The 27,153-nt window shown below is 24.5% G+C and overlaps 8 protein-coding genes across 10 annotated transcripts; 3 read left to right on the top strand and 5 right to left on the bottom strand.

The window, feature by feature from the left end:
- Nucleotides 1-215: 215 nt before the first annotated feature.
- On the top strand, nt 216-1,586 carry LOC122857308 (F-box/SPRY domain-containing protein 1). The gene is made up of 4 exons (XM_044159419.1): nt 216-833; nt 914-1,223; nt 1,312-1,402; nt 1,480-1,586. Exons 1-4 carry the CDS (start codon nt 529-531, stop codon nt 1,584-1,586), a joined length of 813 nt encoding a protein of 270 aa, XP_044015354.1. The 5' UTR covers nt 216-528.
- Nucleotides 1,587-1,731: 145 nt separating this feature from the next.
- Nucleotides 1,732-4,167, bottom strand: LOC122857255 (transmembrane protein 164-like). 2 transcript variants are annotated; one of them, XM_044159330.1, is made up of 5 exons: nt 4,024-4,167; nt 3,229-3,565; nt 3,048-3,164; nt 2,807-2,986; nt 1,732-2,732 (listed from the first exon to the last, which is right to left on the bottom strand). In XM_044159330.1, exons 2-5 carry the CDS (start codon nt 3,544-3,546, stop codon nt 2,481-2,483), a joined length of 867 nt encoding a protein of 288 aa, XP_044015265.1. In that variant the 5' UTR covers nt 3,547-3,565; nt 4,024-4,167; the 3' UTR covers nt 1,732-2,480. The 2 variants fall into 2 exon arrangements, with proteins under 2 accessions (XP_044015265.1, XP_044015274.1); XM_044159339.1 differs by lacking the exon at nt 4,024-4,167 and adding an exon at nt 3,834-3,930.
- A 53-nt stretch (nt 4,168-4,220) lies between these two features.
- On the bottom strand, nt 4,221-6,181 carry LOC122857170 (nicotinamidase). Its single transcript, XM_044159210.1, has 3 exons — nt 5,763-6,181; nt 5,181-5,425; nt 4,221-5,112 (listed from the first exon to the last, which is right to left on the bottom strand). The coding sequence occupies exons 1-3, from the start codon at nt 6,003-6,005 to the stop codon at nt 4,542-4,544; spliced, it is 1,059 nt and encodes a 352-aa protein (XP_044015145.1). The 5' UTR covers nt 6,006-6,181; the 3' UTR covers nt 4,221-4,541.
- A 291-nt stretch (nt 6,182-6,472) lies between these two features.
- Nucleotides 6,473-7,670, bottom strand: LOC122857228 (exosome complex component RRP4). Its single transcript, XM_044159295.1, has 3 exons — nt 7,416-7,670; nt 7,080-7,320; nt 6,473-7,006 (listed from the first exon to the last, which is right to left on the bottom strand). The coding sequence occupies exons 1-3, from the start codon at nt 7,547-7,549 to the stop codon at nt 6,491-6,493; spliced, it is 891 nt and encodes a 296-aa protein (XP_044015230.1). The 5' UTR covers nt 7,550-7,670; the 3' UTR covers nt 6,473-6,490.
- Nucleotides 7,671-7,930: 260 nt separating this feature from the next.
- On the top strand, nt 7,931-8,419 carry LOC122857450 (uncharacterized protein C1orf131 homolog). The gene has a single exon (XM_044159625.1). The coding sequence runs from the start codon at nt 7,931-7,933 to the stop codon at nt 8,417-8,419; it is 489 nt and encodes a 162-aa protein (XP_044015560.1).
- A 7-nt stretch (nt 8,420-8,426) lies between these two features.
- LOC122856938 (b(0,+)-type amino acid transporter 1) lies at nt 8,427-13,094 on the bottom strand. The gene is made up of 5 exons (XM_044158861.1): nt 12,529-13,094; nt 9,722-10,758; nt 9,443-9,656; nt 9,058-9,363; nt 8,427-8,985 (listed from the first exon to the last, which is right to left on the bottom strand). The coding sequence occupies exons 1-5, from the start codon at nt 12,548-12,550 to the stop codon at nt 8,921-8,923; spliced, it is 1,644 nt and encodes a 547-aa protein (XP_044014796.1). The 5' UTR covers nt 12,551-13,094; the 3' UTR covers nt 8,427-8,920.
- Nucleotides 13,095-13,228: 134 nt separating this feature from the next.
- Nucleotides 13,229-14,807, bottom strand: LOC122857466 (cytochrome b5). Of its 2 annotated transcripts, none has more exons than XM_044159656.1 (5): nt 14,773-14,807; nt 14,475-14,688; nt 14,141-14,269; nt 13,989-14,056; nt 13,229-13,712 (listed from the first exon to the last, which is right to left on the bottom strand). In XM_044159656.1, the coding sequence occupies exons 2-5, from the start codon at nt 14,619-14,621 to the stop codon at nt 13,685-13,687; spliced, it is 372 nt and encodes a 123-aa protein (XP_044015591.1). In that variant the 5' UTR covers nt 14,622-14,688; nt 14,773-14,807; the 3' UTR covers nt 13,229-13,684. The 2 variants fall into 2 exon arrangements, with proteins under 2 accessions (XP_044015591.1, XP_044015582.1); XM_044159647.1 differs by having other exon boundaries at nt 13,348-13,668; nt 14,773-14,804.
- An 8,448-nt stretch (nt 14,808-23,255) lies between these two features.
- LOC122861050 (gustatory receptor for sugar taste 64f-like) lies at nt 23,256-25,231 on the top strand. The gene is made up of 6 exons (XM_044165215.1): nt 23,256-23,303; nt 23,367-23,489; nt 24,447-24,667; nt 24,757-24,919; nt 24,988-25,077; nt 25,145-25,231. Exons 1-6 carry the CDS (start codon nt 23,256-23,258, stop codon nt 25,229-25,231), a joined length of 732 nt encoding a protein of 243 aa, XP_044021150.1.
- The last annotated feature ends 1,922 nt before the right edge of the window (nt 25,232-27,153 follow it).

Raw genomic sequence — 27,153 nt, forward strand, 5'->3', positions numbered from 1 at the left:
ATAAACAATTTTAGGGCTTAATTTTCATTGAGCTACATGGAACTGTCAAAATTTATTTTTATTTTATTATTTTTACCATTTTTTTGATCTTATAATTCAATTGTTATTATATTTATTTTAATAATTTATAAATATTATTAATACCTAATTATTAAAATAAACACCACAAAACTTTAAGTGAAATTTTATACCTATTACCTACTATGATTGTTATTATTGTCACGTGAAAATATAAAACAGCTGATTTATATAGTGTCTCCCTCTTTCTCTTGCTTTCTCTCTTTTTTTCAACGTGGACCATGTGGCCATGTGGGATCATGACTCATGAGGCATGTGGACTAGAGATTAGTCATTAGACAGAACTTTTCTTCAGTCTTTGTCAGTCAGTCTCCTCACTTGCACCAACTTGCTCTACTCTTGATTATTTTTTTGATATCTCATAAAATATATAAATATTTAAATAGATATTTATTTATTTATTCAAGTGACATATATATTGTTATTGCCAACTAGCTAAAACAAATAAAAATGGATCAAATTAAATCACCTAATTTACTCAATCATATATTAGAAACAATTTTTTTGTATTTAGATGTACCATCACTTATAAATTGTTCACTTGTTTGTAAAAATTGGTACGTATTATTGGTTGATGAAAATAGATATATATGGAAATTAAATTGTAATAGATATATATCATACGAAGCATTGGAATCAGATGTATTATCATCATTGAGAACTCATAAAGAAAAAGTACGTGCTTTTTTTCATACTTGGAATCCAAAAGATTGTTCAGAAAATTGTTCTATAGAAGATGATTTTACTTTTGTTCGGTAAGATTAATTAATTATATAATAATACCTATGTGTTAATTAATTTATATTAATTTTTTATTTATTTCTATTAATTTTAGAAATCCAGTGGCACAAACTACTGATGCTTGTAGAGGTAAAATTGGATTTACACGTGGTAAACATATTTGGGAAATTAATTGGACTGGACCACTTGGTACTGTTGCTGTTATTGGAATTGCAACAAAAGATGCACCACTTACTGCTAAGGGATATTTCGGACTATTGGGTTCTAATGAACATTCATGGGGTTGGAATTTAATTGATGATAATTTAGTGCACAATGGCTATGTCTATGGTAAATATCCATACTGGGATAAAAATAAACAAGAAATAAAAGGCTTAAATCAAAATATTCCTGCAAAATATCGGGTAAATATTATTTACATATTTATTTATTACATTAATTACATTAATTTATCAATAAATTATTTAATTGTTTATTCATTTAAATCAACAGACTGGAGAAACATATCGAGTTATTTTGGATTGTGATGATAAAACTTTGTCATTTGAAAGAAATAATGAATGGCTTGGTCCTGCATTTTCAGGTAATTAATCAATTAACTGTATAAAATTTATTAACTGATAAATACTTTACTGATAAATAATTTTTTTTTATTTTTAGGATTACCTGCAAAATGTTTCTATCCATCTGTATCAGCTGTTTTTGGAAACAGTGAAGTATCATTGGTTTATATTGGTTCACAACTCGATGATGACACAATTGTTTAATTACTAAATAAATTAAGTGTCAAATTGTTTCATAATAATTGTCAATTTTGACTTAATAGTGCCTTATAATCTTAGATATTTTTTTAATAAATATATTATCTAGATTTTATGGCAAATATTTTTCAAGTCATTAGTGTTATTCTTGTTCAAATGAAAAAACAACGAAATCATTATATTTCATGGAATTTTTATAAATATCTTTATACATCTTTATGAATTATAAAATGGTTATTAAACAATTAAACTTTTATTGAATATAAGCATAATTAAATAATTTATTATTTTGTTTTTTAATTAATTTCTTGTCAATATTAAAAACTTACAATTACACTTGGAGTTTTGTTCAATTCTTTATTATGCATTGTATAATAATAACTATAAAGCTGATTTAATAAAAAAATAAATCAATTAAAAATAATGTTATATTTTAAAAAAGCTATCAGCAAAATAAAGATAAAATTCTCAGCAAGAAGACATAGTATGTGTGTTTAATTTAATTAAAAATATTTTAAAAATTTAAAAATTATTAATATTACAATTTGTTTAAATCAAACTGGAACGTCATGGATTTAAATTTGAGTCATTATTTTTTTCTTTATGCTTATTTAAAATATATTATTTCACGACTAGTAACAATTTTGTTCTTTTAAAAATATTTCATTTAACTACCCTTCCCCATTGTCTAAATATATCATTGATAAATTCAAAGCTATTCGTTCGTTAATTTTTGTTTTTTCGAAATACAAAATTCATTAATAAATAGTTAACAAAAAAAAAAAAAAATAATAAACAAGTTTGAAAATAATTTTCAAAATATCTTGTTTAATTTTTACAATTTTTTTCATTATTAAAACCCAGCTAGTAATTTAATTAGTTATATTTTCTTTTGAATAATTAATCAACATGAGCACTACCATTACATTTATCACTTGTTGGAAAATCATGATGAATTGTTTCATTCAATGTGGATTTAACTTTTGTTGGTGAAAATTTTGTAAACATAAAATTACCTCCCATGTACATTAATTTAGCTAAAAGTGGACAAAGTATACCTTGATGAATGATTGATGATAAACGATAATATTTATTTCCAAAAGGATCCAACATTGCTGGACAAAGCATGTGACTAAGATTTGTTTGGATTGGCTAGAAAAATAAATAAATAACATTTTTTTTTTTCTATTGTTTATTGATTTATTTATAATTGAATGTATACTTACAAAAGCAAGAGGTTGTAAAATCCAAAAATGATAACCCATATTAAATGCAAAAGCTAAAATACTCCAGCTCCAATCATTTAATGGTTCAACATTATAAACACCACCAAGTCGCATTAAATAAAGTGGTATTACAACCATCATACCATGTTGTAAATAATACATTGATTTATCAGCAAATATCTTGAATAAAAATTAATAAATAAATAAAATGTCATACTATATAAAATAATTAAAAACTTACAATTCGTGATTCTGTTTCTGGAAATACAAATGCCAATAATGGTCCATTCATAAAATTAAGTTGTATTCTAAATAATGCTGTTACTAATTTACTTGGTTTAGCAGCAAGTAAATACAACTGCATAAAACAAATTACACAAATTAATATTGATAAATAATAAATAAATAAAAATTATTATTACCTGAATTAAAGTTGTTATGTGACATGGATTTAATATATATACAACAGTTTTACTTGAAAATTTAAATCCTAATTCCATACCAAATATCATTGACATAATAACAAGTAAAATTTTTTTACCACTTCTATCTTGATTAACATATTTAATATTATTTTGGTAGGTTATATTTTTAAATCCATATATGAATAAATAAATATTTAATATTGACACAATAAGTGTTTCAATTATTCTATATTCAATTGATATGAAATATGTACACTCTGGACCCTGATTACGAGGTATGGATGCATTGACACCACTGTATGCCCACTCAAACATTTTTAAAATTTTCCAAAATCTAAATAACAAAAAAAAAAAGGAATTAAAATTTATTACTTTTATCAAATACTTTGTTATATAATTTAAATGTTGTTTATCCCTTCTACTTTTATCTCTAAGCAATATTATAAAAAAAAAAAACAAAAGAACAAACAATAACAACAACTTGAAATAAATAAATTATAATTGATCAATGTAAAATATTTGTTATAAAACCAATTAAATTATCAATAATTTGTCAAATATTTATTTATCTTATTTATCATATTTTTATCTTAACAATTTACTTTTTTTTTCACCAATTAATTCCATTAACTTGTATAATCTTTAAGGTTAGAGTTTAATTTAATTAAAGAAAATTATTTTATTTAATTTAACTGACATAATTTGATAATAAAAAATTAAAGTTATTGTTTTCTAATATTTTGGAGTAAATTTAATTTTTTTTTTAGTATAATATAAATATTGACAACTCACCACAATGGCCAAACGTCAGATAATATCTCTAAGTAACAAAATAAAAAAAATAAATAAATAAAAATAGTCAAGTATGTACTTATTATTTACTTTTTTTGTGTAATAGATTTAGTAGATACAAATGACGTCATTTATGTGCAACCAACCAAGGCAATATGCAAACTTAAACTTACTCTGATAATACGATAAAACACAAAATTATTATTATTTTTTTAAATTACTTTTATTTATTGATTAAACAAGTCTAATCAATTGCTGTTACAACAATTGCATGAGAATAATGTGCAAATTAACAATATTGTTATTATAATAATAATCATCATTATTATTTTAAACGAAAAAAAAAATATCTAGAAAAAATTAAAAACATTGAGATACATTGATTATTATAATTCTGGAAGATAATTATTAATAAAACGACAAAAAATTATAATATAATTGGAAGCAATGTTTAAATTCTCATGTACTATTTTTAATATTTTTTTGAACATGGTTTTTTTTTTGTTTTTGTTTGTCATTTAATCAATGATTTTTTTATTATTATTGTTTAATGATTTTTTAATTTCCATAGCAAGTTTATAGCCAAGTTCTGGTCTTCTATCACGACCCTCAACCATAGCTTTAACTTGGCATGAATTAACAATAACACCAGAACAACCAACAATACGTTCTTTTGTTTTTTCAATATCAACAAGATCAACACCACGACAACAATCATCAATTAATATTGTACGTAATCCACTTGTTAATGCATCAATAGCTGTTGCACCAACACAAACATCATATGCAATACCACAAATATAAACATCAGTTATATTTTTATCATCTAATTGTGATTTTAATGTTGTTTTAGCTAATTTTTTATTATCCCAAAATGCTGAATATGAATCAACTTCTGGATTTGTACCTTTATATATTTTAATAGCTTTATCAACTATTTTTAAATCTTTATGTAATTCAGCACCCCATGAATCTTGTACACAATGTCGTGGCCATAAACGTTGTTCAAGTTGATATTTACCCTTGAATATAACTGTATCATACAGTTTTGCATTGTCTCTTGATATTGGTGATGATTCATCAAGTTCTCTATTGATAAAATAAAAACAAACAAATTATTATCAACTACTTAAGTGATTAGCTATGTATTGAATTACCTCATGTGCAAATTATCAATAAATGACACATGATCAACAGGATGCCAATCCAATGAATGAAAAAATGCATCAAATGGTACTGTATCAAGAATATTATTTATCGGTTCAATAACTGCTAAACCATCATGTTGTGCTGAACAATTTTTAATATTCAATGAACCACTTATAAAATCATTTTGTACATCGACAACAATTATGGCACTCCTTGGTCGAGTACAAATTTTAATCCAACGATTCCAACACATCTAAATTACAATAAACTCATAGAAGTTAATAATGTCAACAATAGATTTAACTATTTGTCATTTAATTATATAGCTTTCATGCTGATTATATAATAATTTAATTTTAAAAAATTGTCATAAACATAAGCAAACAATATAATACAAACAAACAGTTTTTTTTTGTTATTTTTTTTTCAATGAGCTCGAGTTTCGTAACGAGTTTTTTATTATTATCTTTTTTTTTTTTTTCTACATTTTTTTTATCACCTTTTAAAATGATATATATTTTTTTTTCTATTAAATTGAGCTCTTGAATTAGTTATTAAGAATGTTTAATTATTATCATAAAAAAACTTACCTCAAATTCTTTTGAATCAATAAAACCATCAGAATTTATATCAAATATATCAAATATTTCTCTTAATTGTTTTTCATCAACACCGTAAATTTTACCGCGATCATTACGAAATAATGCCCGGCAAATATATTCAAATTCATCAATTGACAATAAACCATCACCATCCTTATCAAACGCAGCAAAACACGCGTCCATTTTTTTTCCAATAATAAATTTAACTTCTTTATCAATATAATTTGGCATTGTTTAATGGTTACCAGGACTATTGTTTAATCAATAATTTAATTTTATCACGAAGTCAAAAGAGAAATAAAAAAACAACTCAATATATGTATGAATTGCTTTTTTTATTTTTTTTTCTCTTTACCTGTGCGTGTTTGAAGAACCGGCCTCTATAACAGCCTGTTAAATACTAAAGTTCAAATTTGTTTCAACAGCGCATGTTCCACCGGTGTTTGCAAACATTTGCGAGTAAAAAAAAAAAGGAAACATAAAAGTTTTGCATTATACCAACAAGTTGTTATCCTTTTTATTTTATTTTTATTATTTTTTCCTCTAAAAAAATGAATAAACGATTAAATAATAATAAACATTTACTGATAAGCAAACGTTATCGATGAATAATTTTTAAAAATAAATTTTAATTTCAAAAAAAAAATAATAATTCTAAGAAAAAATATGAATAACTTGACACAGTTTTTTTCTTTTTTAATTTTTTGATTATTTAATTATTCTTGATTTAATCGATGATGTGTTAATAATGATACATCCAATATTGATTCAGATTGTAATAATTCACTGACTTGATATTTTAATGATTCTTCATATGCATAAGTAACAGATGTATCAGTTAATTGTATATTTGATTTAGCAAGTATTAATATACAATTACGTAAACGTCCACATACTTCACGATCTTCTTGTTCAACTTTAGTTAAATCTTGTGTAAAACCACCTTCTGAACGATCAGTATTTTGTGTATTTGCACCAATAAATACATATCCATTATTACCAAGTATCAATGTTGCACCATTTGGTAAATTATGAAAATGTGTTTTTTTTCTTTTAATTAATGCTGGTGGTACTTTAATCATAATACCTTGTGATAATTTACCATATTTTAAAACACGTGTATGAAGTGATAATGAACCATCAGCATATGTACTTTGTACTTCAGCACATATTAAATCACCTTCTTGTAAATATCTTCTCATTGTTTGTTCATCCTCAGCTGATCTTCTTCTCTATTTTTTATAATATTAAATTAATAAATTAACAAAGTAATTATAATAACTAAATAATAATTTTAATGCTTACCAATTCACCACCAGGTAAATTAACTGATGACAATAAAAGTACTGAATCAAGTTTTGAATTTGTATCAACTTTCCAACGACTTTGTTGTACTTCTGTTATTCTACCAACAATAACATCACCAATTTCACCTTGATAACGTGTTTTTAATGGTCTTATTGATATTAATTTATTTACTTTTTCAAGTACACCAGCAACTGATGCACGAAGACATTCATCATCATCAACATATGTACCATGACCCCTATGTTTTGAAATTAATTATTTAATTATATTAAAATAGTATTGCTTGTTTTTTTTTTTTATCATTTGTTGATTGATATGTTGTTATTGACTGACCTTAAATAACCAACTTGACTTGATACCTCTTCTCCAGGAGTATAAAATTTTGGTTGATTGTTATCATTGATTATTAAATTTCCATCAACTCGTTCTGTTGCCAGTTTTATATTTATTTTTGGTATGGTATCCATATTGTTATTAATTTGTTTATATTGTTATTTATTGTTTGTTGTTAATGATTGTAATTTATAGAGGTTAATGGTGGTACACATGGAACAACATGGAGGGAGAAAAATTTTTCGGCTTATTTTTGATTGGAGTTGCTTTAGAACCAATAGAATTTAATCGCTATGCATCGCCATGTGGAAACGAATTTATTTTTAGTACATACATATGTAAAGGTTAGGTAGACACATTGTTGAATGTTGACTTGTTGTTAAACATATTGATTAAAAATATTTACATTAAAATAACAGCAGGTAAATATAAACAATAATTTATTTATAAATGTTAATGATAAAATGTAAATAATAAATAATTTCATTTACTTTGTTGTTTATTTGACAGATAAAATGGAGGATTTTGTGATGACAAAAGGAGCCAGGGACAAACAAAATATTGTTGAAAATTTTGTATCAGTAACTCACTCAAGTTATAAAAAAAAACCTAAACAACAAAATGATGATATTAATAAATTTAAATTAAATAAAAATGACAATGATGATATTGATCCAAGACGTAAACAAGAAATTGAAATGAAACGTTTACGTTGGGATATTATGAAATTTGGATCATCTGGTTTTGATAAAACAACTAAAAATAAAGCTAAAGTTGAATTGGCAATAAGTCTAGGTGCAATACCACCAAAAAATCGTGCTCAGAATTATAAAAGATTACAACAAAATCGTAAACTTGAAAAAACAAAAGAAAAAGAAACACCAGAACGTCAATCAGGTGTTAGACGTAGTTTAAAATCAACTAAAACCAAGAAAAAACGAGTCAAAAAAGATACTGGAATTCTTGGTGTTTATGGAAAGGTAGAAAAAAAATTAATTAAATAATAAATTAATTAAATAAAAAACAAAGAAAACATGTAAAATATTATCAACTGTATGTTATCATATTTTTACCTGTTTTTACAATTTGTTTTATAATAATTATTATTTTCTACTAAATTTTTTGTGTTTTTTTTTTTTTTTCTACAAATTTAAAATGTTAATATACTGTACACTACGTTTAACTATTAACAAGTAATCAAGTAATAAAATAATATTTGTATATATAATTTAAATATACAACAGTATTCTTTATTTTTGTTTTTTTTTCTTTTAACTTTAATTATTTCAGGTCTATATTCCTATTAGCTTTATTTTTTTTCTTCATTATCAATTTTACTATAATTTAATAATTAAAAAATACAAAATAATTTTTTCAGTATCAAGTGCCACAGTGGAATGATTCGACACTTGATTATCTGTTTATTTATATCTTTGTTTTATTATTAAAATTGTTTTTTTTTATTATAATTATTTATTAAATTAAGTCGAGGAGATTTTGGTTGATTAATCATAGGCAGCAGCTGTTGGTGCAACTTCAAGAAGCATTTGAAGAAAAACATTAACACCCTCTGTTAAAAATATAACGAAAAAAATTAATCAATTATATTGTTTAAATTATTAATTAATAAATTAATAAATACCCATAAATTTTGGTACATATCCATATTTAACAAATGGAAGATAAAAAAACATTCCAGCTGCAATAAAACCAGCAGCATAAAGATATTCAATTTGTGGATTATCAATAATTGGTGCAACAATCAGGTACGCTGATATAAATAATACAAGAATTGGTATAACAAGTGGACACTTGTATGGTCTTGGATGATTTGGACGTGTTTTACGCATAACTAATAATGCCACCATAGCACCACCATAAAAAATCCATGCAGTAAATGAAAAAAAATCAATTAATGAATCAATATTTCCTGATATAACCATTGCAGCTAAAACAAACAAATGATATAATAGATTAATAATAAATTACTGATTAGATTTATGATTTAAAAAAAAAAGTATATTTACCTGCAACTAATGAATGAAATATTAAACCAGGTGCTGGTGTAAAACGCCTAACATGAACATAACTTAAACAATCAAGAAGATGTCCTTGTCTTGATGCAGCAAAACACAATCTTCCAGCAGCAAATAGTGTACCATTTGCTGATCCAAATGTACTAACAGCAACAGACAATGGCATTAACCATGCCATAACACCTAATATTCGATTTCCAAATGTCTAATAATAAAAGAAATAATATTATTAATTTATTATTAAAAATAATGGTTAATGAATATACTTACAACAGCAACAGCTTCACTTTCAATCATTTCAGTTGGTGACATAACAGCCAAATATGATAAATTAATAAGTGCATAACAAACAGTAACAAGTGGTATACCAATCATAATACTTCTTGGTAAATTTTTCGATGGATCTTTAATTTCTTCAGTAACATAATTTAAATTATTCCATCCATCATATGCCCATAAACCAGTATAGAATGCTGTTGCAAGTCTACCAATATTAACACTATCACTACCATCCATTGTTTGAAATGCACCATTTAAATGTTGTGTATTACCTTTAGCAAGTGACCATGTACCACCAACAATAATAACTAATATTGCTATTAATTTAGCTGCTGTAAATGCATTTTGTACACCAGTTGCTAAATTAACACTATAACAATTAATTAATAATATTATTAATATTGCTAATATTGCAATAATTTTAACAAGTAATTGTGGTGGTTCACATTCATTTGAAAATGCTTCAACAGCATATTGTGAAAATGATAAACATATTATAGCCATTTGTGATGGTTTAAGTACAAGTGTTGATACCCAAGAAAATAAAAATGCTGGTGGTGCACCAAATGCATCCATAAAATATGCATATTCAGCACCACTACTTGTATTCATTGTACCAAGTTCAGCATATGCTAATGCACCAAATAGAGATAATATACCACATCCAGTCCATACTAAAAAACTAATACCAATACTACCAGTACGTACAAGTAAACCAGATGGTGATACAAATATACCAGAACCAATCATTGTACCAACAATTAAAGCCACCCCACTGACGAGACCCACCCGTCTCTTGAGGTGAATAGGGTCATTCGTCTCTGGATCTGATCCCTCCAATTCTCTACATAATTCATTAATATTATTTTCATTTGTTCCAATTTTTGATGATGATGATATATCATTGTTTTCTGTTGTTTCATTATTGTTACGTAATTTCCATCTGTTTCGCCAACTATTACTTTCCAATTTTTCATTTTCATTTGATAATGAATCTGTTGTTTTTGTTGATTCTTGTCCCAGGGTAGCTGTAAAATATTTTATTATTATTATTATTAATAGACATTTGGATTTTTTAAATTTTATATCATTTTATTTTTAAATTTTTATTTTTAACATAATAAAAGTTACAGAAAAAATAATAATAATCAAAAATTTTATAAGAAACTTTTTTTTTCTTCTCAACTCTTTGGTTTAAATTTTTTTTTTTTTTAAATAACTGTAGTTATACTCAATTGACACGTGCGTGACACTTGTCGTTTTTCAAGGGCATAGTTTATAGATCCAGAAAAATAATAAAAAAAAACAATAGCTTCTAGCGATATTATTAATTGATAAATAAAAAAAAACAAATGTACATCTATTTAAAAAAATAATTCCAGTTGTGGACATATAAAAGAGACCTTGAAACTGAGCTTAAAAAATTATATCAAGTAATTTCCGTGCTTCATCAAATTATTTAACAACGGCATTGACATTGACAATATTTGGCGGAGAATTTGTAAATTATTTCTGGCAATATTTCTTAAAATTATTTAACAATTTTCTCGTGACTTGATTTATACGTTTACTGAAAAAATAAAAGTTAAAAAAAATATTAAGATATTTTATTTTGTCGACAGTTTAAATATGTACGTTTTATTAATTTAATAATTTTTATTTAAATTATATTCAATTGATAATATTAAAATTATATAAATAAATTCATTCATTGAGATTTTATCAATGTGTAATTGACACAAAAAATTAATGATCAATTAATTCGTTACTATTTTTAATCACATTTTAAAGTTGATTATTTAGGCAGACAACCACGTGAGTTCTATTTTAAATAGTCATAATGACGAGTTGTTAAATTCGACTGTCTACACTTGCCTGAATTTTTTTTTATTTTTATTATTTAACCCCCTTTTTTTTTTTTATTTAAACTTTTTGAACAACCTCCAAGTAAAATTCTTTGATTTTTAAGTATTTTATCATTCGAAATTTTTTTTTAAAATATTTATTTTAAATTTTTTAAAATATTTTTATTACTAACATTTAAAAGAATTTTTATTTAAATAAATATATTTATTTTTAGTGCTTTGAACTGTCGTTTAAAAATAAAATTTCAAAAGAAAAAAGTTTAAAATAAAAAAAATAAATGAACTAGTTTTTTTTATTTCTGATGCAATTTAAATTTTATTTTCTTTCACTCAAGTTACACAAGACATTGAAATAATTTTGAAAGAAAATTATATTCTATTTTTATTTATTAATAAATAATTAATAAATAATAAATATATATTTATGTATATTTTTATTGAAACAACGTCGAAAATAAATAAAAAGGGTAAAGTTATAGTTGACTTTTTTGCGTTGTGAATAAATCAATTTTATTCAAGGTAGATTTACAGTCTTATTTATAAATAATTATTGTTTAATTTTTTAATTAACTAATAAATCAAAAAACTTTAAAACAATATTTAAAATCAGAAAAATAAATAAAAAATATACTTATAATAAATATTGTTGACGCTCAGCAATAAAAAGAAAAAAAAGTAAAAAATTATACTTTTGAATTGGCGCGAAAGATATCTTATTAAATGATTTATTGGTCTCGATAAAAATCCAACAAATTTAGTAAATTACAAATAAATTATATAAACAAGTCACGAGAAGAAATAAAAAGAAAATTTTTACGTCGAGACAACGTATAAACAAATGCAACATTTATGACAAGAATACAAATTTAAAAAAATAAAATACAAATGATCTTTATTAAAAAATATATATTTAAAATTAGCTGATAAATTTACCTCGTTTGAAGGGTGCCTGCATGACTCTAGGAAGGAGCGATAATAAGGGTGGATAAAAAAACCACTGATCATGACACTTTGACAACGTATAATCTACCACTTGTCGTACCTTTCACTCTTATTTATCAATCAAATAAACAAATAAATAAATAAAAAATTTAATTGAAAATATAATTTTTTTAATATATCCAAAAATTGTGTTTCAATTTGAAATTGTTAATTCTGCAAATAATGTATGAGTTTAATTTATTTGACATATGATACTGGATGATAATGTGATAAGTAAAAATGATCTGTTATCTTTCGTCACTGGTGGTCAAACAACACCTGAGATAAATAAATAAATAAATATTTTTATAATATATGTTAAGAAATATGACGCAAACGAATCAAGTTCTCGCGGTAAACTGGGCGTAATACAATGCCAATAGTGATGATATGTATTAAATGTTTGACTTTTTTACTTTTTTTTTTTTTTTAATTCTAATCCAAGTAACGTGCAATGTCGTGTCTTTCTGGCAATGGTGTGTGCAAACAATTTTTATTCTTTACAAAGCGTCGGCGCCGTCAAAATGCTCCACAATAATCGCTCGATATTTCATTCTCCCCTTCCTATTGTAGAAATTATTTTTTTTTCTTTTTTCAATACGTTAATTAATTAAATATATTTATTGATAAAATTAAATAATATCTTTAGTATAACTTTGACAATTATTTAAATGACACTAATTAATTGTAATTTAATTATTTAAAATTATAGAAAATACAAAAAAAAAATTAAATCAATTGGAAATAAAAGGATACAAATAATGTTAAAACAAATTTATGAAAATTTAACAATTTTTTAATTATGTTTTTTTCTGCTATTTTATGATTTTAACAAGTAATATTATGAAAAAGTTTTTTGTTTTTTTTTTTTTTTTTACAATAAAAAGTAATAAAGAAATTAATTTAATTGTTAGTTTTATTTATGTTGTAATTGTTGCTGTTGTTATTCAATTTATTTATCAAGGAATGTTAGTTGATTGCACCATTTTTTTGTTAATTGAATTTTCCTAACGTGTAGCGATGTATAGATTGTAGATGATTGTTCCCACAATTGCTACGATGACCGGTATCAGCCATGACTTCCATGAACCACTGGAATTTCCAATCATCACATCAGGATGCACTTCTTTTTTTTTCTAATTGCATTATTTATATTATTTTATAATAAAATGATTTTAAATATTTTATCTTGATATATTACTTTGTTTTAAAAATTCTTTTTACAGCTTGTTGGAAGATACTATGAATATTCAATTCAACATAAAAAAACTTGATGTTTTTTTAATATTTTTGATTATCATTAGGCTTGGGAACAAGTTTAATTGCTGGCTTGATAGAGAAGTTAGTTGCAACTTGAATTTATATACAATTATCCATTTAAAAACATGAAAAAAATTTTTATAAATAAATACCTTGATTCACCATCTTCACCTGACCAATCCTTGCTACTTTTTTCTGGTTTATCTACTGTTCTTTCCTCCTAAAAATTTATCATAATAATTAATGTAAACAATTATTAGTTTGTTTTTCTTTTTTTTATATTGACAAGTATATAATATTTTACCTGAACAATTTCACCAATTTTCATGGGTCCCATCATTTGTCTAGCATCTGTTGAATGACCAACATCTTCAAATGACTCGGATCCATCTTGACCAGCTTGCTCCAAAAGAACCTCTTCACCACCAGGATGCTAAATAATTATTTATATAATTTTATCATTATCAATTATCACTTATAAAAATATTAATAAAGTCCAAAGTTTAATTTCATATCAGATAAACTGACAATAGAAAAAAAAAAAAAAAAAAAGAAAAGAATGTCATGATGATTGTGATTGGTGGATACAATATGGAATGATTTGAAAATTAAATAATAAATTATTTAAATTAATTTACCTCATTGAGAAAATTTGTCAAATCATAGACATTGTTGTGAATAATAATCCATGTTTTTTTATTATCATTGTGCTTGGCAACTTCAGCTCTTGTATAAAATTTAGTATTTGATGGTGATGATGATGTTTCACTTGATTCAGTCGCCATTTTTACAATATTTATAATTAATAAATTACTGCTTTAATAATAAATATATTATTTTAAAATAATTTGGCTGTATAAAAATAAAAAAATAATTTTAATTAATTGTTTAATATTTTTTCTTAATTTGGAGTAACGAATAAATAATTATGATTACCTTGATAGTGTTTCTAATCAAATTTCACAATGATATTATTATTTATTATTTTATTAATTATTATTGGGACATTCTTGGAAAATGATTTTAGAATAGAGCTACAGAGGTCTCTCTCATCTGGAAAAAAATTTACTAGCACTCAAAACTAGGAATATTTTTTTTTCTATTTTAACATCCGCTCGTGGTTTGAATTTAAAACAAATATCTACGATGTATATATTTGATAGGATAATAGTAAAATAATTTTTTTTTAATATTAAAAAATTGTTAAAAATAATTTAATAATTTTTATAGTTCTAATAATTTTAGTTTTAAAATTAAAATAAAAAAAATATATTAGAAATTTTTTTTCCACGTTGTTTTTTTTCACACTTGTACATCATATGTTAATCTTTCCTTTTTCACATGAACGGCATGCTAAGTTAACAAATGTTGCTGATAAGAGATGACTCATAGACAGAGCTAGTCATATATAGAAGCGGCCAGCTCTAGGCCTAGACAAATTTAGTTAGTCTTTGGCTGCAGCGGATTTTAGCTGCAGTCAGACGTTTATAGTTAAAAGGATAGTTGATTTAACAAGCATTATTTAAAGGCAATAGTTAGTTCCAGGACTGTTAGCGTTAAAATAATTCGAATAATTCAATGTCAATTGCTATTGTGTTCAAATTGAAGATACTTATTATTAACAATGACTATAAATATAATTATTCAAAATAGCATAAGATTTTTGTACAATTCTTTATTTGTGCATAAGTAGTATAAAATTAATTAGATAATAATTTTAAAATTAGTAAATGTAATTAATATATTGTTTGTACTTCGTATGTCTATATATTATAGTTAGTATTGCAATAAAAGTGACTTGTCATGGATAGCTAGTACGTCTGTAGTGTTTTCGGTGTCAAATTGGAAAATAATTTGTAAATTTGTTAGTATAGAAGTCTTTGGAGTAAAATTTTCTGCACGTGCATTAGAAAAAAATTTTTCAAGTTTAAAAGTCTTAATTTTTTAAATACAATTGCATTTCAGATATTAAATTAGTAGATTTTTTTGAAATAAAATAATTTAGATAGTTTTAAAAGTTTTAAATGACTGCTAATCTCATCAGTATAATTTGTAAAATTTAAGTGCTTCGTAGCTGCACGTGCATTGAAAAATTAAAAGTCGATTTTTGTAAATGTTTTTCAGTGAAATAGTTTAAAAGTTTTAATAATAGTATTTAATTACGTGCATCGTAGTTTCGTTTCAGTCAGTATTTATCAATTAACGAAATTTCTCGTTGTTGGATAAAAAATTGTACGGGTAAAATAATTTGTGTAGATTAACTCGTTGTTTTTTAATTGTAAAAAAAAAAGTGCAAGTTGAAGCTAAATGCAAATATTCTTTTACTATTATCGTGGAAAACCAATAATTATTATTAAAATATTTCTAATTTTTTTTTACATTTAAATTTTAAAATAATATATTTTTTTTTTCTGTCGTGATTTTTACAATTAATTTTTTTTAGCATATTTTAAAGTTTTACATAATTATAATTTATCATTTAAAAAACCGTTAGAAATTTTTCCAAGCATATGTTTCTTTCATTTTTACGCTAAGCTGTCCGGCACGTGTTTTACAGTTTCTCGCAGTTAACCGGTGACTCATCAGCATATCGTAGAGTCATAGAAAATCGATTCGATAAATTTTTTTCAGTTCTTCGTTCTTCGTACAGTCCGGTTGAAATTTTTCGGTATTTTAAAATAAATTTGGTTATAAATATTCGAGCACGTGCAGCCTCGTGGTTTTCCTTGGAATTTTTTTTTTTAATTCAATTATTTCGTTCGGTAAATTAATTTTCAAAGTTTAATCAGAATCATTTCGAATTAACAAGTGAGCTGGCTACGTGAAAAAAAAATTGTACAGGTAAAATAATTTGTGTAGATTATCTCGAGGTTTTTAATTGTAAAAAAAAAAGTGCAAATTCTAATTAAATATAAATATTCTTTTACTATTATCGTGGCAAACTAATAATTATAATTAAAATATTTTTAATTTTTTTTTACATTTAAATTTTAAAATAATATATTTTTTTTTCTCTTATGATTTTTACAATAATATAAAATTGTTTCCAATTTTTTTTGTACATTTAAATTTTAAATTAATATATTCTTGTCGTGATTTTTACAATAATTATTACAAAGTTATTTCCATTTTTTTTTTTTTTCAATTAAATTTTAAAATAGTATATATATTTTTTTTTTGTCATGATTTTTACATTTAGTTTTTTAAAAGGTATTTAAAAGTCTTAAATAAATATAAATTTTCATTGTAAAAGCCGTTAGAATTTTCTCCGAACATATGTTTCTTTTATTTCGTCATTGGGCTTTTCGACACGTGTTTTTCCAAATTTCTCTCGTATACGATTAGAATTTTTATCATAATTGATTATTTCTGACTATTAATGTTTACTATTATGTTAACAATTTTGTCTTGAAATTAAAATGTACATAACATTTTATATGTTTTCTATGTTCAGATTAAAAAATTTTCGTTTTTCAGTTTAGTTAAAATATTCCATATTACATTGTACCATAGCAAAATATATATATATATTTTTCTTTTATTATTCATTTTTTACGTTCTGTACAAATTAAAATGATCCTCTGAAAATTTACAATGTGCCATAGTAAAATTTAATTCTCTTAGAAATTATGTGTCACTGATAAATACATTTATGGTTTAAAGTACAATTAATTGCAATGACAGACTCATGTAAATTTTTAGCCGATGTATTATGTTTAATGAAAAACCAAATGTTAGCTTTTGTAAATGTTATTTCAATAACTAGGCATTCTGTTCAATTTTTCAAATCCTGGTTTAGTTAAAATTAAATAAAAATTTTTATTAGATATTGACAATTTTTTCAATATTTTCAATAAATTAATATTTTGCGTTTGACATAAATTACTATGGTAGAAAAATTATTCTAATATGAAAATATCATGAAACGAAAGATTCAGCATTTTATTTGTGTTTTTTCGAAAAAAATAAAATTTCTCTCGTAGTTAACCGATGACTCACCTGTGAGTCGTAGAAAATCGCAGTGACCTCTCGTCTTCCTAGATAAATTTTTTTCAGTTCATCTTCATTCTTTGCGTAGTGCACTTGTAATTTTAAAGTAAAATTTGGTTAGAAATTTTCAAAACACGTGCAGCCTTGTGGTTTTTCCTTGGAAAATTTTTTTTGATTTAATTTTTTCGTTCGGTAAATTAATTTAGAAGTTTATTTAGAATTATTTCAAATTAACAAGTGAACATTCTACGTGAACAAGTGGTGTTTTAATATAAAAAAAAAGAATGTGCAAGTGTTAAATTAATATAGATAATTTTTTCGGTTAAATAATTTAAAAGTTCGTGATAGTGATAGTGAAATAGTGCCTGTGATTTTTTTGGATTATTGGAGACTACCTGGACAATTTCTACATGGCTGTGATGAGAGGATTTTATTGGATTATTGGAGTCTACCTGGATAACTTCTACAGGATTTTGCAGTGTGCAGTTACAAGGTAAGTTCCTCTAGATCGAGACCGACTAGTTGAAATTATTAACCCATCCCGGAAAAGTGCTTTAAATGTCCCTGAGGTTTTAAAAAATTGTTGTTATATTTTTTAAAGCTTCTTGTCGTTCCAAAGTATTATTTATTTTTTTTTTTCGATTCATTTTGACTATTTTTTTTTCTTCATTAATTAAATTCAATTTTTAAACCAAGTCAAACTGGGTCAACCCTGTCTTCCTCAAACAGAGTAGACGGGGGTGATTAGAATTTATTATTATCGATTGTGATCATTTATACTAAATAAATTATCATCTTTTTCTAATTGCGATATATATTAGTGTGTAAGGTTTTTTTTATTTGACGTTAGAGCACATTTTCAATAAAACATTTTTATTTTACGTTTTGTATTTAAATTTTGGGCGCGATTTTTTTTATTGAAATAAAAACAATTAAATAAAAATATAAATTGAATTTTATTGCGTAAAAAAATTCATTGGATAATTATTTTATCATATTTCTAGAAGCTTGCATTAATTTTGAAAATTTTGTAATTAATTTTATCTTAATATAAATATTGAATTTTAATTAAATATGACTTTCCAGTAATATTACTTTGTTACTACTTGCTTCATAAATTTAAAAGAATAATGAGTGATACGTAGATAATTTAAAAATAAAATAAATTCATAACAAATATAAAATATACCTTTAAATTCTCTTTCTCGAGTAATTAATTAAATAAATTTATTTTAATATTATGGCAGTTCATTATATTCTTGAGTATAAATTATCATTTGACTTGAAGTATTTGGGGTTGAGGGTTGCACAAGGGACAAAATAGAGTTTTTAGTTTATAATGAAATCATTTAGAATCATTCAGTGTGTACGTGGGGATCATGGGATGCTAGGACAGACAGGACCTCCACGTGGTGCATCCTGGTTAATGCCAAGAAGTCTGTTAAATATTTTTTTTGGGGAACAAATTGAATTACATGAAGCGTTATAATTTATTTGCGTCATATATTTCGAAAATATCAACTAGTACGTGCGTTTTGGGGGAAACGATTTTCTGATGATCAAACTACAAAAAATTTAATTGAAATAGTACAGGTTAATTATGCAGGTGCTCTATGTGAGTAGCCTGGGTAATATCGGGAAAACGGTACTCTGTGTCACAGAATAAAAAATATTAATCAATCGATTTTTGTACGGGGAATTTTTCAATTCAATAATAGATAAATTTATATATATATAGTTTTACTGAAATCGATACATTTGTAATTAGTCTTTTTTTTTTTTTTTTTTTTTTGATATTTTTCGCGAAAATTTAGCTGGCTACCAGATTCTGGTAGTTTGACGACAACAACTCTTGCAGTTAGCTCTCAAGCCCAGCTAAATTTTTCTTGAGTCTTTAGTCTACCCCTATTTTGTGATAAATGATATACTTGAAGTATTCACCGGGCAGGATGGCGGCAGTTACTCAGACAGATCACTGGACTTCTGAAGTCAACTTGCACCCAAACTCAGCTGAACTATTTCTCGAATTCATAGAAAACTATGCGATATTCATTAGCATGCAGCTGCTACGTTGTGTCAATATGATTATCTGTGGCCTCTGGTCGGAACGCGAGACAGCTGAAGCAATTGTGTACTTATTAAACCAAGTTGATTGTGTCAGTCGCAAATTAAAAAAAATTTGTTGTGAGACTTTAGTCATGAGGAATGAATGGCATTTTTTCAAGGTTTTCTTGCCCTTACTCTTAGCTAAGTGATTTATTTGAAAATATTTACCTGACATACCAATCGCAGACTGGTATGAGTAATCAAATACACAGAATTCTATTATTCTATGATTCTCGGCTAAATTTTTCTTAAGTCCTTACCGGTCCAGGGTACGGTGAGTTTAATCGAGAAATTCTGCCCCAATCTTAGCTTGATTAATTAAAATTTAGCTGGCTGTCAGATCCTGGCAGATTGACGACGATAACTTTTGAAGTTATTATACTCTCAAGCCCAGCTAAATTTTTCTTAAGTCATTTATTGGTTCTGGTTGGCGGTGGGTGTCATCCATGCTCATTTCTAATTAACTGGTAAGTTGATCTCTAACGTAAACATACGTAGCGTATCTTAGATCCAATGATTTGTTTCGTTAAGTAATCTGCCCAAGCCAAGCAAGGGTTGCGCCGCAACTGCGTATAGAAGGCATTGCTTCACTGCTTATTCGCATCTTTTTCGTGAAATATCATGGGGGTTTTTTTATTATTTTTTCGTTTTAGAGTTTTGAAAAATGTTCGATGTTAGCTAAACTATATGTATAATATTTATGGGTTTACTTAATAATGGCTTTGAATTTTTGGGTATAGCTAGTGCGGGTTTTTAGAAAAAATGTTTAATTTTAAAAATTTGAAAATAGTATTTGCATAATATGTAAATTGCATGTAGATTGCGTGTTTGTGGGAAATTTATTAGAACAAAAAACTTGAACATATGATAATAACGATTAAAAGTACATGTTAGTTATGCAGGTGCTCTATGTGAGTATTCTGGGTAATCTCAGGAACACTGTACTCTATTTGCGTCTCGAACTTGAAAATATGATAAACAATTAAAAGTACATGTTAATTATGCAGGTGCTCTATGTGAGTATCCTGGGTGATTTCGGGGAAACTGTACTCTATTTCGTGACTAGTTTTAAAATGATAAGAAAATTCGTATTCATAGGGGAGAATTTATTTATTGAAAACATATGATGACACGATGTTTTTATTATAAAAAGTACATGTTAATTATGCAGGTGCTCCTTGTGATGTATCCTGGGTAATGTCGGGAAAACTGTACTCTATTCGCGTCACAAAATTGAAAATATCAATCAATCAATACGTATTTGTGGGGAGAATTTATTTATCGAAAAACATATGATCATACGATATTTAACATAAAAGTGCATGTAAATTATGCAGGTGCTCCTTCTGATGCATCCTGGGCAATGTTAGGAAAACTGTGCACATTTTTTTTTCCGGGATTTAACAAAATGAATTAGTTTTTTATGTATGGATTGACGCCTCTACTTGGCTATTTGCTGAGAAAATTAACCGGATTTCATTGGATTATTGGAATATACCTTGACATTTTCTACATGGCTTTGCTGAGAAAATTTTATTGAATTATTGGAGACTATCTTGACGTTTTCTACATGGCTTTGCTGAGACAAATTTTATTGGATTATTGGGATCCACCTTGACGATTTTTACATGGCTTAGCTGAGAAGAATTTTATTGGATTATTCGGGTCTACCTTGACGATTTCTACATGGCTTAGCTGAGAGAATTTAATTGGATTATTGGAGACTACCTGGACTACCTTTGAGAATTTTGCTGGTTGCTGTAATAAGGTAAGTTCCTCTAGATCGAGACCGACTAGTTGTAATTATTAACCTATCCCAGAAAAGTGCTTTAATATCCTTGAAGTTACAAAAAAATGTATGCTATATTTTTTTGAAGCTTCTTGTCGTTCCAAACTATATATTATTTGATTTGTTGTGTAAATTTATTTTGACTGATTTTTTAAAATAATTATATTTAATTTTTATGCCAAATTAAATGTCGTTAGTATAAAAGTCAAAATGAATTGACCCTGTCTTCCTCAAACAGAGTAGACGGGGGTGATTAGGATTTATTATTATCTATCGTGATAATTTATAATAGATAAATTATCACCCTTTTCTAATCCCGATGTATGTTAGTTTATAAGGTTTTTTATTTGATATTATATGCACTTTTCCAAATAATGTATTAATAATATTTCAGGATTTTAGGTTTTTCAGGTTTTGAAATTTTCAAGTTTTTTATTGTTTGACACGTTTTTAATATTTCGAAGCTGATTTTATTTGTTTCAGAATTTTCAAGACTTCGTCATCTGCTGTTTCTTGAGGATCATATTTCGGATATAAAAGGATCACATGTTTAGAATCAGCATCGAGTATCATATAATGAAATACAGTAAATCAAGGTTGTAGAAATGTCTTATCACAGCGGTGATAATGGCATAGTGAATTAAGTGGAACTAAGCTTAGAAATGTCCTATCACATCGAGTGATAGTGGCATAGTGAATCAAACCCTAAAATGTCCTATCACAGCGAGTGATAGTGGCATAGTGAATCAAACCCTAAAATGTCCTATCACATCGAGTGATAGTGGCATAGTGAATCAAACCCTAAAATGTCCTATCACATCGAGTGATAGTGGCAAAGTGAATCAAATCCTAAAATGTCCTATCACAGCGAGTGATAGTGACATAGTGAATCGAGCCTTTTTTCGTTTATTTTTTTTTCACAATATTGCGTCGACTGATCAGTACTTATTTCGCTGTTATGCGAGCGAAATCGAAACATTTAAATCCGTATACGAAATAATTCTAGCTGCAGCTAGATGACGTGCGAAAAGCGTATAATCTCAGTGGATTAGGTCTACAGGAGAAACCACTGATAAAAAAAAAAACGAGTCATGTGTCGTACCTCTTGGGTGACTTGGAAAAGACACAAAGAAAATAATTAATAATTTATTTGTATCAATATTTTACAATTTTTTAATTTTCTTCGTTATTGTTTATAATAAAAATATTAATTGAATTTTATTTTAATTTAATTAAATGATTATTCGGTTTTTGTATTTTTTGACTTATTACTTTCATTATTATTGTTTATTTTTTTTTTCTTGTTCAATTACTTAGTGAGTCAATAACATAATAATTTTCAGAAAAAATACTGACTCAACAGATAAATGTGATGTCTTATTTTGATTCAACTAAATAAATAAACAAATAAATTTTAAGTTTATTGACGAATGAATCATCATTTATATTGACAATAAAAAGAATAAAATTATTTCATATCGTTAAAATTCAAACTACTATTTTCAGATAAATACATTTTTTTTTTTCGACATACATGGCTAATTTTTTTCGTTTCAATGAAACTCATATTAAATTTAAACAGGTTATTCAAAATTTAAATACCTTCAATTAAATATTAATTCCATTATTTATAATAATTTTACAGGAGCCAGAATATTTTCACAGAAGTATGAAATATATTTTAAAATTCTGTCAATTATTTGGAGTTTTTCCAATGTCTGGTATATCAAATAACAATCCAGACATGTTGTCTAAAAATATAAATATAGTAAAAAATATACGAAGTTATATGGTTCTTATTTATTTGATATTTTTAAACTTTCAAATATTTTATGAAATTATTGAAACAATAACAACTGGTTCATTCAATGAATGTAAATATTAAAATATTTTTTAAACTAATTTAAATTAAAAACAATATTAATTATAAATTATTATTCAACAGTTCGTATTCCAGTATTTTTGGTAATATTTTCTCTAGCTTCACCTCTTATTGAATTTTTAATATTTTTTTTATTACCATCAAAATGGATAAAGCTTCAGCAAGAATGGAAATCAACTGACATACAATTATCAAAGTATTTATTTTATTAATTAATAAATTAGTATAAATAATTATTAAATAATTTAGTTTCAGTTGTAAATATAATTTTCCAAAAACTGGATGGAAATGTGATACAGTATCAATTATCATAATGATGTCTCTAGTCATTCAACACATTTATTTAATTCAATCATTGAAATACAGTAGATTATTTATGTAATTACATAAATAGTCTGATTAATGTTGATAGATACATGTATATACATTCATGTTATGTTATTTCAATGATATATTAGTAATTATATATGAATATAATTATGAATATGTATGTAATGATAATAATATATAACAGTAATTTAGTATTATAAAATATAACAGTAAATTTCAATATTAATAGTATGATATATAATATTTAAATGATAATATTATTATTATAATAACGTATATTATATTATAGTAATATTAGATTAATGTTATTTATTAATACATATTGATGATTATTACATTGAATATTATACAGTAATAATACAATAGTTATTTTTTATTTGTAGTTGATTTATCAATTTTTGATCAATATTTACAGACCTTTTTATCATACTGGTTTGTATTAATATTTTATAATTGAAAAATTATTTATTAATTAATTAAATATAAATTAATCATTTTTTTTTTTAATTTTAGGTATCAATTGGTCTTGCTGAAAGGTATAAATTTTTAAATAAAATTACAATGAAAACAAAAATATGGAATGATCATGATACATATTGGTGTCAAGTTCGAATGAATTATACTAATTTGAGTAAATTAGTTAAACATACGAATGATATTATATCACCTTTGATATTTTTATCATTTTCACATAATTTTTTTTATGTTTGTATATCACTTTTTGAAGGAATATCGTGAGTATATTTTTAAATATCTAAATTTATGAAAAAAAAATATTTGTAAATTTTTTAAATTGATATATGGGTTTTATTATTAATTTTAGACTTGATAGATATGATATTTTATCGCTCTATCCAATTTATTCATTTATAAATGTATTAATGAGAATGATAGCTGTTATGTTTTCAACATCGATAATAAATAATCAAAGTAAATTAGTTCTTCCAAAAGTTTACTCTTGTCCTTCAAATAAATTTACAATTGAGGTAATAATTATTTTTTTTTTTATAAATTATATACCTATGTATTGAAATTATAATTTTTAATTTTTCAGACTGAAAGATTATTGAATCAAATTGCAAATGATAATATTGCATTTACTGGAATGAAGTTTTTTTTTCTTACACGTAGCTTTATTGTAGCAGTGAGTATATTTGATTTATAAATATATAAAAATATATATTATAAATTTTTTATGTTTTATTTTAAAGGTCGGTAGTACGATTGTTTCATATGAAATTATTTTATTAAAATTTTCAAGCCTAAGTATTGATTCAAACACAACAGAAAAACCATAAATTAAAAAATTGTGTATGTTATTGTTTGATATGTTACGTAAGTTTATAATAAAATTTAATAAAGTAAAGTAATTTTTTATAAATAATTTATTTGTATAAATCAATATTTACTATCTAAAATCTTTCATATTTTATTATTGCACTTTATCGTTTAGTTTAAATCCAAACTCACAATAGTAACTATTATATTTCTTTAATAGAAAATTTAATTATTTTTTAAATATCAAAATACATTAGATAGAATTTGATTATTTGACGATTATTATTTCTAATAAAAAAAAATTATTGAAAGATGAAAGAATTATTAAATCACGTAAGTATATGTGATTTTTCTTATTCTTTTATATTAAATTACATTAGAAAAGTTATTTATTTACTTATTTCTTTTTCTCTAGGATAAAGAATGTTTCTACAAATCACTAAAACCAATTCTAAAATTAGGTCAATTTTTTGGAATTTTTTTAATCCCAAAAAAAGATAATACAATTTTACAAATGAATTCTAATAATTATATTACATTATTTAAATATTTTTATACTTTTATGGTATTAATAGGTCTTTGTAGTTTAGTTTTAAGAGTTACATCATTTATGTTTATGAATTTGATGGATTTAAATAATTGCAGTTTTAGTCCTAATGGTAAAAACAAAAAAAAATTCTATATTTTTTAAATTATATACATAAATCATTTATTTGTAGTTGGATTTACCGCATCGGTATCAGAAACAATATATTTTATAATAACTCTTATTGAATTTATAATATTTTATCGATTACAAAAAAATTGGATTCAACTTGTAAAAAATTGGAAATTAATGGAAATACAATTTACACGGTAAATTATTTAAAAGAATAATTTTATTTTCAATAATAATAATTGTTATTATGATTATTTTCTTTTTTCTAGGTTTAATATTAATTATCCAAAACTTCGTTTGAAATTTATAATAATTACTAGTATTATAATGTCTTGCACATTTTTTCAACATGGTTGGTGGATTTTTCAACAATTTTTTTTGAGAAATAAATCAAAATATTGCAATACATGCTGGGACCATCATATTTATTTAGACACATCAAATGAGCCGATGAATTTACTCGACTATTGTGAGTTAGAATCAAATATCTAACAATAATTTATTAATATTGATATAATTTTTTTTAAAACTCATTTACAGTCATTCGATGTTTTGATATTTTTTTGTTAATTATATCACACCTTCCACGCTGTGTATCAAATTTTACTGATTTATTTATTATTTTGGTAATACAATATTGAATAAATTGAATCATATATATATATCTAAAATAAATAAATATATTTAATTAATAACAGATATCAACGGGACTTGCAGAAAGATATAAGCTAATGAATAATTTTGTTATCAATTCATCAATTTGGATTAATCATGAAAATTATTGGTATAAATTGAGAATTATTTACAATACTTTGAGTAATCTTGTCAAAAAATCTGACGATATTATTTCACCTCTAATACTTTTATCATTTTTTAATAATTTTCTTTATATTTGTACATCACTTTTTATTGGAATATCGTAAGTCTATAAATAATAAATCGTAATAACTTAAGATTGTAAGATTAGTAAATATAATAATTAATAATTAATATTTATTGCAGAATAGAAAAAGATATAAATATGACAACATTGTATTCGTTTTGTTCATTTGGATTTTTTATTATCAAAATGATGATCGTTTTGTTTTCATTATCAAGAGTTAATGAACAAAGTAAAATTATTTTATCAATAATTTATCAATGTCCAACATCAAAATTTACTATTGAGGTTTTTTACATAAATTATTTATTTAATGTTAATATTATTTTACAGTTATCTATTTATTTGTTTTATTTTTTTGCAGACTAAAAGATTACAATATCAAATGATGAATGATCAAGTTG

This window comes from Aphidius gifuensis, linkage group LG1 (genome assembly GCF_014905175.1).
Source record: "Aphidius gifuensis isolate YNYX2018 linkage group LG1, ASM1490517v1, whole genome shotgun sequence".
Taxonomy (NCBI): Eukaryota; Metazoa; Arthropoda; class Insecta; order Hymenoptera; family Braconidae; genus Aphidius; species Aphidius gifuensis.

What these genes read in the sequence shown, in the direction of transcription:
- LOC122857308 (XM_044159419.1), top strand. Translation starts at nt 529, where the DNA reads ATGGATCAAATTAAATCACCTAATTTACTCAATCATATATTAGAAACA. An exon ending in GATGATTTTACTTTTGTTCG is followed by an intron (nt 834 to 913) that starts GTAAGATTAATT and finishes TATTAATTTTAG; the next exon opens with AAATCCAGTGGCACAAACTA. An exon ending in GCTTGGTCCTGCATTTTCAG is followed by an intron (nt 1,403 to 1,479) that starts GTAATTAATCAA and finishes TTTTATTTTTAG; the next exon opens with GATTACCTGCAAAATGTTTC.
- LOC122857255 (XM_044159330.1), bottom strand. Translation starts at nt 3,546, where the DNA reads ATGTTTGAGTGGGCATACAGTGGTGTCAATGCATCCATACCTCGTAAT. An exon ending in ACATAACAACTTTAATTCAG is followed by an intron (nt 3,165 to 3,228) that starts GTAATAATAATT and finishes TGTTTTATGCAG; the next exon opens with TTGTATTTACTTGCTGCTAA. An exon ending in CAGAAACAGAATCACGAATT is followed by an intron (nt 2,987 to 3,047) that starts GTAAGTTTTTAA and finishes TTTTTATTCAAG; the next exon opens with ATATTTGCTGATAAATCAAT.
- LOC122857170 (XM_044159210.1), bottom strand. Translation starts at nt 6,005, where the DNA reads ATGCCAAATTATATTGATAAAGAAGTTAAATTTATTATTGGAAAAAAA. An exon ending in TTGATTCAAAAGAATTTGAG is followed by an intron (nt 5,426 to 5,762) that starts GTAAGTTTTTTT and finishes ATTGTAATTTAG; the next exon opens with ATGTGTTGGAATCGTTGGAT. An exon ending in ATTGATAATTTGCACATGAG is followed by an intron (nt 5,113 to 5,180) that starts GTAATTCAATAC and finishes TTTTATCAATAG; the next exon opens with AGAACTTGATGAATCATCAC.
- LOC122857228 (XM_044159295.1), bottom strand. Translation starts at nt 7,549, where the DNA reads ATGGATACCATACCAAAAATAAATATAAAACTGGCAACAGAACGAGTT. An exon ending in AGTCAAGTTGGTTATTTAAG is followed by an intron (nt 7,321 to 7,415) that starts GTCAGTCAATAA and finishes TTCAAAACATAG; the next exon opens with GGGTCATGGTACATATGTTG. An exon ending in ATTTACCTGGTGGTGAATTG is followed by an intron (nt 7,007 to 7,079) that starts GTAAGCATTAAA and finishes TATAAAAAATAG; the next exon opens with AGAAGAAGATCAGCTGAGGA.
- LOC122857450 (XM_044159625.1), top strand. Translation starts at nt 7,931, where the DNA reads ATGGAGGATTTTGTGATGACAAAAGGAGCCAGGGACAAACAAAATATT.
- LOC122856938 (XM_044158861.1), bottom strand. Translation starts at nt 12,550, where the DNA reads ATGCAGGCACCCTTCAAACGAG. An exon ending in ATTTCATTCATTAGTTGCAG is followed by an intron (nt 9,364 to 9,442) that starts GTAAATATACTT and finishes TGTTTGTTTTAG; the next exon opens with CTGCAATGGTTATATCAGGA. An exon ending in ATATGTACCAAAATTTATGG is followed by an intron (nt 8,986 to 9,057) that starts GTATTTATTAAT and finishes TATTTTTAACAG; the next exon opens with AGGGTGTTAATGTTTTTCTT.
- LOC122857466 (XM_044159647.1), bottom strand. Translation starts at nt 14,621, where the DNA reads ATGGCGACTGAATCAAGTGAAACATCATCATCACCATCAAATACTAAA. An exon ending in TGACAAATTTTCTCAATGAG is followed by an intron (nt 14,270 to 14,474) that starts GTAAATTAATTT and finishes ATAATTATTTAG; the next exon opens with CATCCTGGTGGTGAAGAGGT. An exon ending in GGTGAAGATGGTGAATCAAG is followed by an intron (nt 13,669 to 13,988) that starts GTATTTATTTAT and finishes TGGAAATTCCAG; the next exon opens with TGGTTCATGGAAGTCATGGC.
- LOC122861050 (XM_044165215.1), top strand. Translation starts at nt 23,256, where the DNA reads ATGGCTAATTTTTTTCGTTTCAATGAAACTCATATTAAATTTAAACAG. An exon ending in CTCATATTAAATTTAAACAG is followed by an intron (nt 23,304 to 23,366) that starts GTTATTCAAAAT and finishes ATAATTTTACAG; the next exon opens with GAGCCAGAATATTTTCACAG. An exon ending in CACGTAGCTTTATTGTAGCA is followed by an intron (nt 25,078 to 25,144) that starts GTGAGTATATTT and finishes TTTATTTTAAAG; the next exon opens with GTCGGTAGTACGATTGTTTC.